The sequence below is a fragment of the Strix aluco genome, chromosome 15 (assembly GCF_031877795.1).
Source record: "Strix aluco isolate bStrAlu1 chromosome 15, bStrAlu1.hap1, whole genome shotgun sequence".
Taxonomy (NCBI): Eukaryota; Metazoa; Chordata; class Aves; order Strigiformes; family Strigidae; genus Strix; species Strix aluco.
The window spans coordinates 5,726,605-5,739,418 of record NC_133945.1 but is presented as its reverse complement, the minus strand read 5'-3'; the positions used below and the strand labels follow the sequence as shown (position 1 = coordinate 5,739,418).

The 12,814-nt window shown below is 45.2% G+C and overlaps 1 protein-coding gene across 4 annotated transcripts in view; it reads right to left on the bottom strand.

The window, feature by feature from the left end:
• Positions 1-12,814, bottom strand: part of MGRN1 (mahogunin ring finger 1) — a 56,232-nt gene that overhangs the window by 12,635 nt on the left and 30,783 nt on the right. For all 4 annotated transcript variants that reach the window (XM_074840344.1, XM_074840341.1, XM_074840345.1 and 1 more), the window contains exons 6-8: positions 10,302-10,368; positions 7,276-7,328; positions 4,044-4,091 (exon numbers count right to left, since the gene is read on the bottom strand). In XM_074840344.1, the coding sequence (XP_074696445.1) occupies positions 4,044-4,091; positions 7,276-7,328; positions 10,302-10,368 (168 nt within the window). The remainder of the gene's footprint in view (positions 1-4,043; positions 4,092-7,275; positions 7,329-10,301; positions 10,369-12,814) is intronic.

Sequence of the window (12,814 nt, the reverse complement as noted above, 5' to 3'; positions counted from 1 at the left end):
CAGAGGCAATCAGCCTTCCACAGTCCTTTCCTTCTGTGAAGTACTGCTTAACTCTAACCAAGATGAGCTTCCACCCATCTTTGTAACCTCAGCAGAGGTTGTCACTGGCACATCAATGGCTGCACTTCACTTCCCTGTTCATCACCTGGGAGCATAAGGTCAAGCTATCGAAGACAGACAAACCATCTTCCTTAGCATGAGAAGCACTTGAGGGACAACCCTACATTAGTGCGGTGTCATTTATTACCATTCCCAGGCCCTTGGTGGCATCTCTAAATGTAGGTGTGTGGTGGCAGAAAGTGCTCTAGACACTCACAGCCTCAAGCCTGGGATATACTCCTCCAAGCCACGACTCTATGCAAAAGCTGGCAGCTGCCTGAGAACTCCCCTGAGCAGGTGAATTAAAGCACTGAGGCAAGAAGGGCTGACGGTTCAAGCCCCAGCAAGGCAAGCCCCCTCTGCACTGTGGGGTGTTCTTCCCTGTTCCCTGGCTTAGCCAGCAAGTACAGCATGAGACTCTTAGAGCTGTGAGGAACAGCCTCTACAAGGATGCACAAAGATACCAGCCCCCTAAGATTTGGTGCTCCATAGCAGCTTCCTCAGAGCAGGGCGTGTTCCTCTGCATAAAACCCTGCAACAGGTAAACAGGCAAAGGGGTTGCAAGGTATCAAAGTGACACATCTCGCAAACAGGGAAAGGAAACGCTTTCCTGCCACCTCCAGGAACTGTCCAGTTGACACCATACAGTGAAGCCAAGCCACTGGGAACCCAGTGCTTCAAGAGCTCATCAATTCCAGGTCTTCTGGCATTTCCATGTGTAATTGGCCTCTCTCCTCTCCTTTTGTTAAGCCAGGTGTTCAGAAGAGCAATGGCTTTGCCATGGGATTTCAGTGCTGCAGAAGACGTCACATGTCAAGATACAGGCAGGAGCTAGCTATATCCAGCCCATTTCCCAGTTCAGAAATGCTCTGAGCTGGGACGCAGCAGCTTTAACAAACTAATTCCAGAATCTCCCCGTTTAACTCAGCGTGCAGCTTACAGACAATCTGTTCTAGGCCTGCATTTCATGGCAATGAGGTCAGCTGTTGGACTGCTGAGCAAAATCCTCTGCAGCGGCTCACAACTCACCCAGGAAGTTTGGGAACAATTACGTGGGAGATGTCCTCTTGTAACTTGACATTTCAAAGAGAGTCTTGTTACAGCATCCTGACTCCTCGGAGGATCATGATGAGCAACAGTGAGCACAGAAGTGGACAGCTCAAAGCAAAGAAGAGGTCAGGAAGGAAGAGACCAAAGCCTCTACAGGAGCCTGCGTTCATTTTAATTGCTTGCCTCTAAAAATCCCAAGAAGCTCATGTCCCAGTAGGAAAAGGGTGCAAATGGCTCTTAATAGAAAGATCTCTAGATTTCAAAAGAGTAGGAGTAAATAAGGAGTAGGTGATTGTACATAATGCAGTCCTTCACCTTCACGCTTCTCCAACCCATCCCGCACCACATCACCCTTCCAAAGGCTTCTGTGACTATATACAGCCTCAGCTGATGCACACAGGAGCCAGCGGCCAAGTCCAGGTCATGTTTTTCTGCTGATCCATCTGTTTGTATTCATCCACGCTGAATTTCTTTAAACAGGTTGGTACACACATTATACCTGATCTCAGCTGAGAGAACAAAGCAGTTCAGCTCATTAGCTGCTGCTGCCTGCTCCCAAAGAGCTTTAGAGATCAATGCACACAAAAGGTACCCAGCAATCCTGGCAGTGGCAAGGAGGGGAAGGCAAAAGAAAAGCAGCAATGGGGAAGAATGTACAATGTTAGACAGATGGCTTACTCCAGACATATACTCTATACCTCTGTACTCTTATGAGTGCAGATGCTATCTCAGTTTCAGTGGTACTGTGTGTTCTTCTAGCAAGAGCTTCCTTCTATTTTAAAAGCCATAGGAGAGAACATATAAGCATTACATTTTACAAACTGCCAACAAAAAAAAAAGTACCCACAACCAAACAGTGAGTGGGAAGGTTACACGCTCTGTCAGTAAAGACAGACAAGCACACACTGTTTCACTGCAGGACTCAGCTACCCATACTGTGGTAGGGTGGGAACGTCCCCAGAGAGCACTTCCAGCAAAACAGCCCTCCATTTGGGGAGTCCAGAGTGCTAAATGGAGAATGGTACACACACTCTGTTAGTGTGTACAGTAACTCAACACCAACTCAGAGAGCTCACAGTTTTTTTTAAAAAAAAAAAAAAAAAAAACCACAAAAAAAGCGACTTAAAGAAAATCCCCCAAAAAACCCACAAGCAAGATAAATGAGCAGCTTTTCATCAGCTCACAAATGCTTTTCTCTGATCAGAAGAATATGTGAGAAAGAGGTGCTGCTGGCATCACACCGCTCTGGCAGCCTCTTCCAGCACAGCACACAAGCCCTCCCTTCAGAGGCATGGCTCTCCTAGATGTTCCCACTACAAACCTGCCTTCGCACACTCGATAGACTCCCTTCTGAAACAGTCTCTGTCTGTCTGTATTAAAAATACCTGCGGGACCCAGATCGATCAGCTAGCCAGGAGATCATGCTGCCACACGGCCAAGCTAAGCACCAAGGAAGGGAGGGGAGCGCAGGTCAGTCTGGGACACGCAGGGCTCAGAACAGACGTCAGGCTGGAGTGCCAAGTAACTCACCACTAGCACTGGGATAAAGCTCTGGCAGCAAGGGCTAATATTTCTGTCCCTAGGCATGAGCAAGTCTGCAGGACAGGCCGTGAGCCTCTGCACAGCACTGGCGAGGCAGACAGTGAATTACCGAACGCAATTTTGATACATGATTAACTGGCTCTTTTATGACCTGAGGACTGGAAGGAACATCTTCAAGCAAGAAGTGTCTAATCAAGGCACTTAATGACCTTCTTGGTAGTAAAAGGCTTTTTAATTCAGATCAGAAAACCCTTGCCATCAATCGCAGCCAGCTGAAGTCAAACACATTTAAAGCACAAACACAGCACCCATCTAAAAGCAGAGGGATCGACCACCAAAATCGCATCTCTTTCTCCAAGACATTTCAAGCTGACGCTTGCAGCAGGATCACTGCCAGATTTCCTTTCAGAAGCTGGAATTCGTGGCAATCTTAGCAGTTTGCAGTTGTTTATGTATTTCTCTCTATGCAAAACTGGATGCAATTTCAATCTTGGTAAGGCACTACACAGCTTCTGGGCATCACACCACACCTGGATGGGCTAAAAAAGGGCTACAGATCCCTGATGTTTTCCTGTTTGCCAGTCTCCCTTCTTCCCCTCCTCTCAGAATGTGTGCTGTCTGGTACAAAGCAAGACCATGTCTGTGACTGCTGAAGTACCAGGATACTCGTAGGGGACAGGCAAGAGGAACCTTAAAAGGTCTCAATCCCTCGAGCTGTTCCAAAGATACCTTGGGCACAACAAGGAAGCTCGTGCAGGGAGAAGACGATCCCCTGATATCTTAACACACACAGATGTGGAAAGCTAACAGTTTTCAGCCTCCAGGTAGGACACTGGGAGACTGCAAAGACATCCTTCCACACCACAAAACACAGAACCTAAGGAGATCAGGCAGTGTCAATGAACAGATGTGCTTCACACTGCTTAACACATACAGCACTTAAGCTCATTTATGCAAACCTAATTTACTTACACCTATACAGACATGGAAGTGTCAGTACTGTGTTTTCCCAGTTTTGTATTCAAGTGCCAAATGCCAGCAAGGTAGGAACGTTTAGGAAAGACTGAATCTATACATAGTGCCTGCCTCCCAGAGGAGCACAAAGAGACCTGCACCAACACTCTGCCAGTCCCACGCTGCCATATTCGTGCCCCCAACACACATCAGCAACCAACCCAATGTTAAGGGTTGCCAGCAGCTCACTGCCTTTGCTTGTGATATCTGAGCTAACAAGGTGAGATCTCAGGCTCTCAGTGAACTAACACGGAAGCTTCCCACTGGGTACAGTCGGGCACCTGTGGGACACCAGCAAATGTCTTTAATCAAGCAATAGACAGGAAACAGGTACTTACGATCTGCTTCTGTTTTAATGGCTTCACAGAAAAACTGCCATCAACGTGCTAGCAGGAAAAAAAAAAGGAATGCATTAAATAGCTGAAGTGTACAATTACGAGTAAAACAGTCATGATCAAGAGTTGGTGTCTGCTATGTATAACCGGGACAGCATGAATGGCAATTAATCTCAGCAGAGTTAGTGAAACAGGGTATTGGAGTGCTCCTTGTCTGCTCCAGTGCAGAGCTAGACAGACTTGGCTCAAGTTAAACCTGGCTGAAGTGGGTCAGAGCACACACAAAACTCCCTTGGCACACTGGATGCTTTCAGGTTGCAAGCAGTCCAACTGGGTGCAAACACTTCTTCAGCCGCTCCAGCAAGACTCGGCAGGGGATATTTGTTAACACCCTAAATAACATCCAGTTACAGAGTCACTCTTGAGGCCAGAGCCCTGAGAGAGCAGGGGGCTGGCATCAGGCTGAGAACAAGGCCTGTCTACTGGATGGAGTCAGAAACAAGTCACACGTGCTCCACATTGCCATCTTCAGAGCTGCAGTGACCACCTCAAGCCTTTCACTTGCTCAGTGGCAGCAGGCAGGGCTGGAACAATTCTGTATGTACCTGGTGTCAGAACTAGTGATAGGAATAGCGTGCTATTTCTATTTTCTCCATCATCCACACGGGTCAACTAAACTGAAACCAAGTCTCCTGCCACAGCCTAGAGAGCCGGAAAGGAGACTTAGGGGAGACTCCAGCAGGCCCTGCTGCTGTGAACAGCTGCAGATGTGCATCTGTTTGCTGAAGGAATTTCAGAAGGAAGGCACAACAACACTGCACCAAAAGACAAAGCAGTCCTGTTTCTCAGGCAAACATTAAGTGCCAAGTTTCTGCCTTTGGAAGAGCTGCAAGGCCAGACTACGCAGAGCATCAAGGTTACTATCTGACTCAAAGATACATATAAATAGCAAGTTACCAAGGCCTGCTGGTCTGTCTGTCCTCTGAGCATGCTCTGGTGACCAGCAGCAGTGCTTATTAGCAAGGACCACCTCTGGATTTATGGACCTACACTTCAAAAGCTGCATTTGTTCTAAAGACAGGGAATATATTTTAATCAAACAGGGAGGAGAAAGAACTCAACAAGCACTTTGCCCTGTAAAGATTTTCATCTTGTTTCAAGCATTCAGTGAAAGATGAGACGTAAGAAGTGGCCCCACCAGACAGCATCTCCCTCTCACAGCACACAGACTGAAAAAAGAAGGGAAGCTCTTTCAATCCTTGAGCTCAGACCTGGACATGGGACATAATCCAGCATTGATGGAATGGCCTGACCAGCTTTAGCTGGTTCCCAGTTTTGCTGCAGACCTTGTTCAGACCTCCCTGAACATTATGGGAGCTTTTGCCATCACCTTTGTGCATCCAGACAGCTCAGAGGTTCTGCATAGTAGGTGGAATTTACCTATAATCCTTGAAATCCTGCTTCCAAAGCTGGAGCAGTTCAAGCCACTTTCCAATCTCATGTGACAGAAATGTCCAAAGCTTCACTTCTGCCCTCACGCTAATACATTCCCAATATATGTGTATTTTCCTAGTTTCTATAAGGTGCTATTATCAAGCACTGGCCACAGGGTGCTAGAACAGGAAGCTGGGACAAATCCAGGTCCAAGCGAAAGCTCTACTCCCTGACCACAGAGGCTGGGCTTACTGCAACAGCACTATGTTTGGATACTTGGAAAACAGCAAGTAGACACACTCATTTGTAAGTAAAAATCATACTTGCATCATCAGATCCAAAGTCTAATCTGAACCTAGCTACAACCAAAAAGCTATAAAGGCAATAGCCAGGGGAGCACAGATGAATCTCACAGATGAGGAAGGCAAACGTGTAGAATACTTCAAAATCAGGCTGTAACATGCAGGAAGCTGGTGGTCTCATTTATTTTTCTCTCCTCAGAAATGGCTGAACAATCATTTTGCAAGGCTAGGGGGTCTCCACCTACAGTACTTTCCCACCAAGATGACAGATGGGCTCCAAACACCACAGCCTTCCCCAAGGACCCACTGCCCACACTGTCCTCTCCCAGGTGCTGCTGAACAATGACTGAGGGATTCCAGTGTGGTTTGTTTTTTCCAGATGAGCTGGAGAAGGAAACTAGAAGAATAACATCCCTGCCCTAGTCCCAAGGGTGCTGCAGCTGCTCACCTCATTTCTGACAGATCTCTAATTTCCAGGAGTAAAACTACCTTACGGAGACAGTGCTCAGAGCAGCCTTTCTAACACAGGAAAACTTGTTTTCTTCACATACTAAGTCCAACAAAAAACAACCTAGAACACTTAGGGCATCTTCCAGCCACAGGGTTTCCTTAGGATTGACTGTGCTTCCTCCCATGCCCTCTGACTCAGCTTGTTACCATCCACATTATCCACCTAGGAGGGACAGAATAAGACCTGGCACTTGCTCAGGGATACAGCAGGAACTAAGCAGATTGAGAAACAGAAGTCAGCCACATGCCAGCCTGGAAGTGGGGAATTTCTAACAGCACAGCATTGATGCCACTCCCCTCTACGTGCCCAGCTCTGCTCCAGCATCTCTTGCCTCATCTTAGCATGTCAGTACAAGTATCACTTGTCCAGAATATGTGTCTGCTGTATTACCACAACCAGACACAACATGGTGCAGTTATGGATCCTGCAACTGTTTTCAGGGTCATGGGAAGAGATTTTGTTATCAAGGCTTGTGCATACAGCTTGGCTTCGCCTTACCATGTAGGCAGCAGTCAGCTACATCAAACATGAAAAGTAGTGGAGCTCAAAGTCTTTATGCAGGATGTATCCTAATTCTTTAAAAGGGCTTGGTCCTACGCGTAAACTAAGGCCAAACAATGGTGCAACAGGGTCTGGACACAGCAGATCCGGTTCTGCAAAGAGATCACGAGGCCCTGGAAAACTGCATCGTAGCAGCTGTGGTCAACACCTTCCACCCTCAAACATCACAGCCGCCGAGGCATGCCCTCTCCCCACATACAGGAAACACCAGCTACAATTAGCTGTGTGACCAGCTCAGGTACAAATGATAATTACAGGCTGTACAGGAGCCGCTGCAAGCAATTATTTCTACTACAATAGCACTCAGGAACCCCAGTCATGGGCCAGGACTCCATTGTGCTAAGTGTTATATAAATACAAACTAATGACCCCTGGAAATGTTTACATATACAAGGACAGGGACATAGGGAAAAAAGAACTAATTTACCTTTTCAAATGCAGCCAGAAGGACATGGGCATGACCTGTCACCTCAACCACCACTGCAAAAAGAGAAAGCAGTCCTGGTTAAACCTCAAAACCAGCACAAGCATAAAACTACCCTGTGCTGAATTTTAGTCCATTCACAATTTCTAAACTGTCATCTATTCTATTTTTATCTCCTCTTCCAATTTAAAACTTTTATTTTCTTGTTGTCAGGTTGGTTCATCTCATACTCCTTCAGAGCAAGAACAAAACCCTGCTGGGCTCTGTGGTGGGCCCTCCACAGACATGCCTTGGTTATCCTGGGTGCTCCGTTTTCAGAGGTTGGAAAGGGAAAGGAAACCAAAGCGCTCAGTGGGATTTTGCTTTCCCCTCAAATTCCTGTTTTTAATTACCTGAATTTATCACAGAGATTAATAAATCCATCTGGTTTAACAGCAATTTGCAGCACTTCCAGCCCTGGTACTTATAACTTCATTTCACTCTAATCCGACGTGCTTATAAAACATTTATTTCTTATACTAATTTTGGACACTGAAACATCTCTGTCGAGTTCTCTGAATTTTTCCCCAAAGACAAATATCTTCTTTCTTAATCCAGTAGCATTCAGAAGGGTCTGTCAGATGTTTCTGTACTGCATTCATGGCTTCCTCAGCAAATACAGAATAGAGGAAGCTGAGGACAATCCCAGTCTCTATGGCTCAAGACTCTAAGGTTCTGTTCAGCTCCAACTGGTTGGACTCTGTTGCTTAATTATGTTCAGACTCATCATATGGAAATGGGAGACAGAGGCTGCGGAGGAGTCACCAAAGGAAGGGAAGGCACGTAACCACCTTGCCCTGTCTGGACTGATGAGTACCTGGGCTGTGCTCAGCACATGCAAAGAGCTGGCAGACACTATTATCAGCTCTGTGACAGAAAGTTAGCAGCTGAAGGAAGCAACTCCTGTGTTGTCTAAAAGGGAGAGGAGCTCAACAGCTTCCTTTGGGCCCCCAGAACAGCAGAGACAACAAGAGGAGCCATTCACTGGACTACAGAACAAAGATCATGTTTGGAAACAGCCGTGTGTGGGAGAAGAGTCCATGCCTGCAGATTTGCTGGGTAACTGAGATTGGTCGTGGCAATTCGGGTGCAATCAGGAACACAACGGCATGCAGAAAAGAGGGCTCAACCTGGGAATTCATCTGCCTGCTCCCCCCACTGCCAGCCAAGAGCAAGGCTGTTGTAGCTCACTCAGTAAATGAAATGCAGGTCCCTCCCCACAGTTTGAATAGCCAGCTAAGAGATAACAGGCTTCGCTTGCCTTTATATCCTCTGTGGCATTCAAGCAGTGTGTGTGGCTGGAGCTGTGCAACCCGTTCTGTGCGGCACCTTCCCTTCCCAAAGGGTTTCTGTACCCTTCCCTGAGAGCAATCCCGCTGGCAGGAATGGGAGAGGGCTAACACTACAAGCTCACATTCTTCAAGGCACGCAAACATCTCCTGGCAGAATTCAGTCCAAACCAACATCTTGATGACTGCTAATTTAATTTGCCATTCAATTTTACTTAACACAAGCCGTTACAGGTCAGCTGTAATTTTCCAGGTGCCCCAAACACACAAGGCCAGCTCCTTTCAGTCCCATCCGTTAAAAAAGAACCAAAATACAGAACAATTTCCTCAAATCTTGCTCAAGCGTCACATATTTTTGTGCTGATATTCTTTCCAGGAGAGGATTTAAAAGCAATTGCCTTTCCAGGTTATTAAAATAGATGACAGCACACTATTGGCTAAGACTGGGCACGGTATGTGCATAAATGTATGCTTCCCATGCTGCCTCCTGGTTCTATTTTTGGTCTTTCTAGGCATGCCCAACATTAGAAAGTACAAATACCTTGCCAAAAGCTCCATAAACAGAGGAAGGTGTTTTATATTTATGGTCAAGAAATATACATATATGTCAATGTTACGAACAGTGCCTGAAATCACTAGAAATAGATGCACTTTAGAATTAATTTCCTTCACGTTGCGCTGTGCTTTGTTAGTCACACTTTAAATTGGTTCATCCAGTTCTATTTCACTCTGCTTGGAGGACTGTAAAATAACTTAATGAGTTTCTGGGCACTTTCACATCTACAACATAAGAAACTGAGCAAGTGACTCCACTAAACAATCAAGAATGTGGTTTTTTTCTTTCTAATTATTCTTAAATTTTGTACAAAACATTACAAAATGCAGAAGTGATATGTTGGTCCTGCTGACCACAACAGCCCCCAGATAGTAGAGAAAATATGACTTCCTTGTGCCTTTTTCATTGCTGACACTCAGAATGAGTACAAACACACAGAGCCCAAAAGCACACACCCCCGAAGGAAAATACAGTGCAAGGTGAGTAACAATCTAAACATTTACTGGACTTCCCTCTCCAAAATGGCACCACGCTTTAAAAATAACCAACAATATTATTTCTCATCAAAGGTTATGCTCTTTCACTGTAACCATTCAGTACCCTTCAGAAAAAGCAGGAGAATTTTAAACCGCTGAACGAAGCTGTATTTGGTTGAACAGTGGCCTGAGCATTTAAAAGCCATTTGTTTTTCTCTGACCATTCCAAGGGGAAGGCCCACCCTACAGATAGCTATAGCTTTTATGAAGACAACTGACCCCTCAAAGAGGGGGAAAAGACCAACTCCCTCCTTGCCATACAAACTGCAGATGCAAAACCCAAAGAGAAAGGAAGTAATTTGCTCCAATTTGTGCCTGGCAGATCTCCCAAACACTATTCTGACACTAAATACCTGGCCATTTTTCCTGTAAAAAATGGAGGCTATTTTTAAAAGCATGTTTTTATGTAAGAACCCGTGGTTAGCCAGGCCCTTTTAATACAAGGAAGTTAAGGTGAACTCCTGAAATATTTTTATTCTGGAAAGGCTCGCCCAGCCTTTGCTACAAGTAAAATGTTTTCAGCATTGCAGAAGGAAGCCTGCCCTGAAGGAGTCCCCAAACCTCAAAGAGAGCTAGAAGACAACCAAGGGAGCACACCACCACACTTACCATCCCCTTCATCCACCACTGCTCGGATGACCACAGGAAAAACACCACGATCCAAGTCAAAGTTCAGCTGAGGGAAGGAAATGAGATGAGGTTAGGCAATTCACACCAGGCTTCCCTGAAGACAACACTCGAGATAGCATTAACATCAGAGTAGTGAAGGCCCCTTCTGACAGGTCCCCAGTCCCTGGTCTCAAAGGGATGCGACAGAGCAGCAGGATTTAAAATCCAGGCACCAACTTTCAAAGGGAGTCAAGCAGAATAACTACAACATACATACATTGAAATGGCACTAAACACCAGTTGTGGCTAGCAAAGCAAAGGACCTCCATTTGAATTTTTCACTAGTTCATACATCCCAAACGTCTCCTGAGTGATTTGTAGTAGGACAAGTTTCTCAAAATATATTTAGTGCCATAGTTTTGCTTGCATATGGTAGGATATACTGGTTATAGCACAGCAAGTACACATTATACTCCCTACACCACAAAAGAAACCCTGACTCTTGTACGAAGTTCTTAAAGACATAGAGAAAAATCTGTAAAACTTCAAGATCACACAATGCTTTAAGGAAACACCAGACTGATTTCCATCTCTTGGCATGTTATGAAATTCAGATCCTTGACCTTCTAATTGGCGAGAGTGAAAATTTAAGATCTCACTTGAGCGCAATGAAAACAAACTCAATTTCTTCCTTTGCCCTGCACTTCATCAAAGCACTTCAAATGCTCCATGTCATCTTACAAACATAAGAAAAATGCAACCTTACAAACACTGTCCTATGCCAAGAACGGAAGTGGCTCAGAGACTGGATTTCTGGTGTTTTTTGTTAATTACTGACTGGTTTTTTGTCTCATCTCTTGCCAAGAGAGAAAAAGATGTCATTTCACCATGGTGCTCCGGGTAGTCTGTTTTCAGTTTTCCAGTGGAAACTGAGACCCAATTCAAAGCACCACAGCACTGTTCAAGGTAAGTGCTTCGGGGCCTCCCTCACTTTTCCACAGCCCCAACATCACTTGCAGCATGATTTTCTCCAGCTGGTCCCTCAAAAGATAAACTATCAAGACAGCCATTGGCATTGGCACAACCCAAAACACACAGATTGGAGGGAAGGTGACTCTCACCGTGAGCCTTAACATAGTTGAAAATGGTTCTGCCTCAAATGAATTACAACCTAAATGTTCATCCTGAAATGAATGATACCAGTACTCTGGGAGACAATATACCCAGTCAGCCATCAGCCAAGTGTGCCGTAGCCCATCAGCCACATGGCTGTGCCTCTGCCAAGAGCTGCAGGCATGTCCTTCAGACTGCAACAGCTCACCAACCTTCCATGGGAGGTGCAGGGGGAAGAGGGAATTGCAAGTCTGCTGCTCTTCTGTCCAGAGCTGCGGGCTCCTTGTGTAGGCTGCACGCCTTTGGGGCCACTCAGCTGCTGCAGTGCCTTCCAGAAGCAACGCTTACTGCGTAACAAAACTTTGCACTCACACACACATCTGATCAAATGTGCATGCTTGATTCCAAACAAAAAGTGTTTGCTGGAAGACCTTATGATTTGACCTAGCTAGTCTTCAAACCTGAGGGATATTGATTTTCATCCTCCATATGATGGGTTTACATTTTATTCCTCTTTTAAACTAGCAGAATCTCTTCTCTTTCCAAAACAGCAAACAGAGAGAACACAAAAATCTCGTTTAACCTCTCAGTATTTGTTACAGAAGAGACTCATTGAGACACTATTTTCCAGATTGCATTTTTGAACCATTATGGCATGGCACAGAGGGAAAATTCATTGAGGACAATTGATTAAAATTGCTGAAAGAAGCTTATGGTTTTGCTTTGCTTCCTGCTCTGATTTATTACTGTACGACAACAGTTACTGTTTGTCCATTTGAAGGGAAAGTCACATCATAGAATTGTGGTTGCTTTACAATACAAACTTTTGCCTTCCCAAACAAAAGGCTTCTTTAAGGGTCCGTGTCACATTCATTTTCAGGGACCTGAAAACAACAGTCTCAACACAAGTCATACACTATAACTTGCAAGCAAACCAGTATATTATGAAGACAAAGTAAACTTTTATAAAGCTTTCCACATAACAAACCAACATAACATTATTTTCCCTTCTGTTGGCCAGCCAAGAACTACATCATATGCGAGTATTACACTGAGCAAAAATATGAAGTAAATCTGGGGTTTTTGGACAACACCAATAACAAAGCTGGAAAGCAATCTGAAGCATGCAATTGTACACAGCTGAGTAGTAACACTTTGCCAGCTGTCTCAGATAAAAGTGCTGCATTTCAGTGGCCAGTTAAGAAGATTTAATATGCACTTTACTGGACTTGAGAGGACAAGGACTGATATGTACACAGAGCTGAAATGGGAGAAGAAACTCTTCCAAATCACAGTGCTTGTTCCACATTTTCTCTACAACCAGAGCTCCCAGTAACACCAATGAGAAAAGGAGACAGAGGACACAGCAGAATCGAGCAAAGGGAGGTAGAAGCTTACTT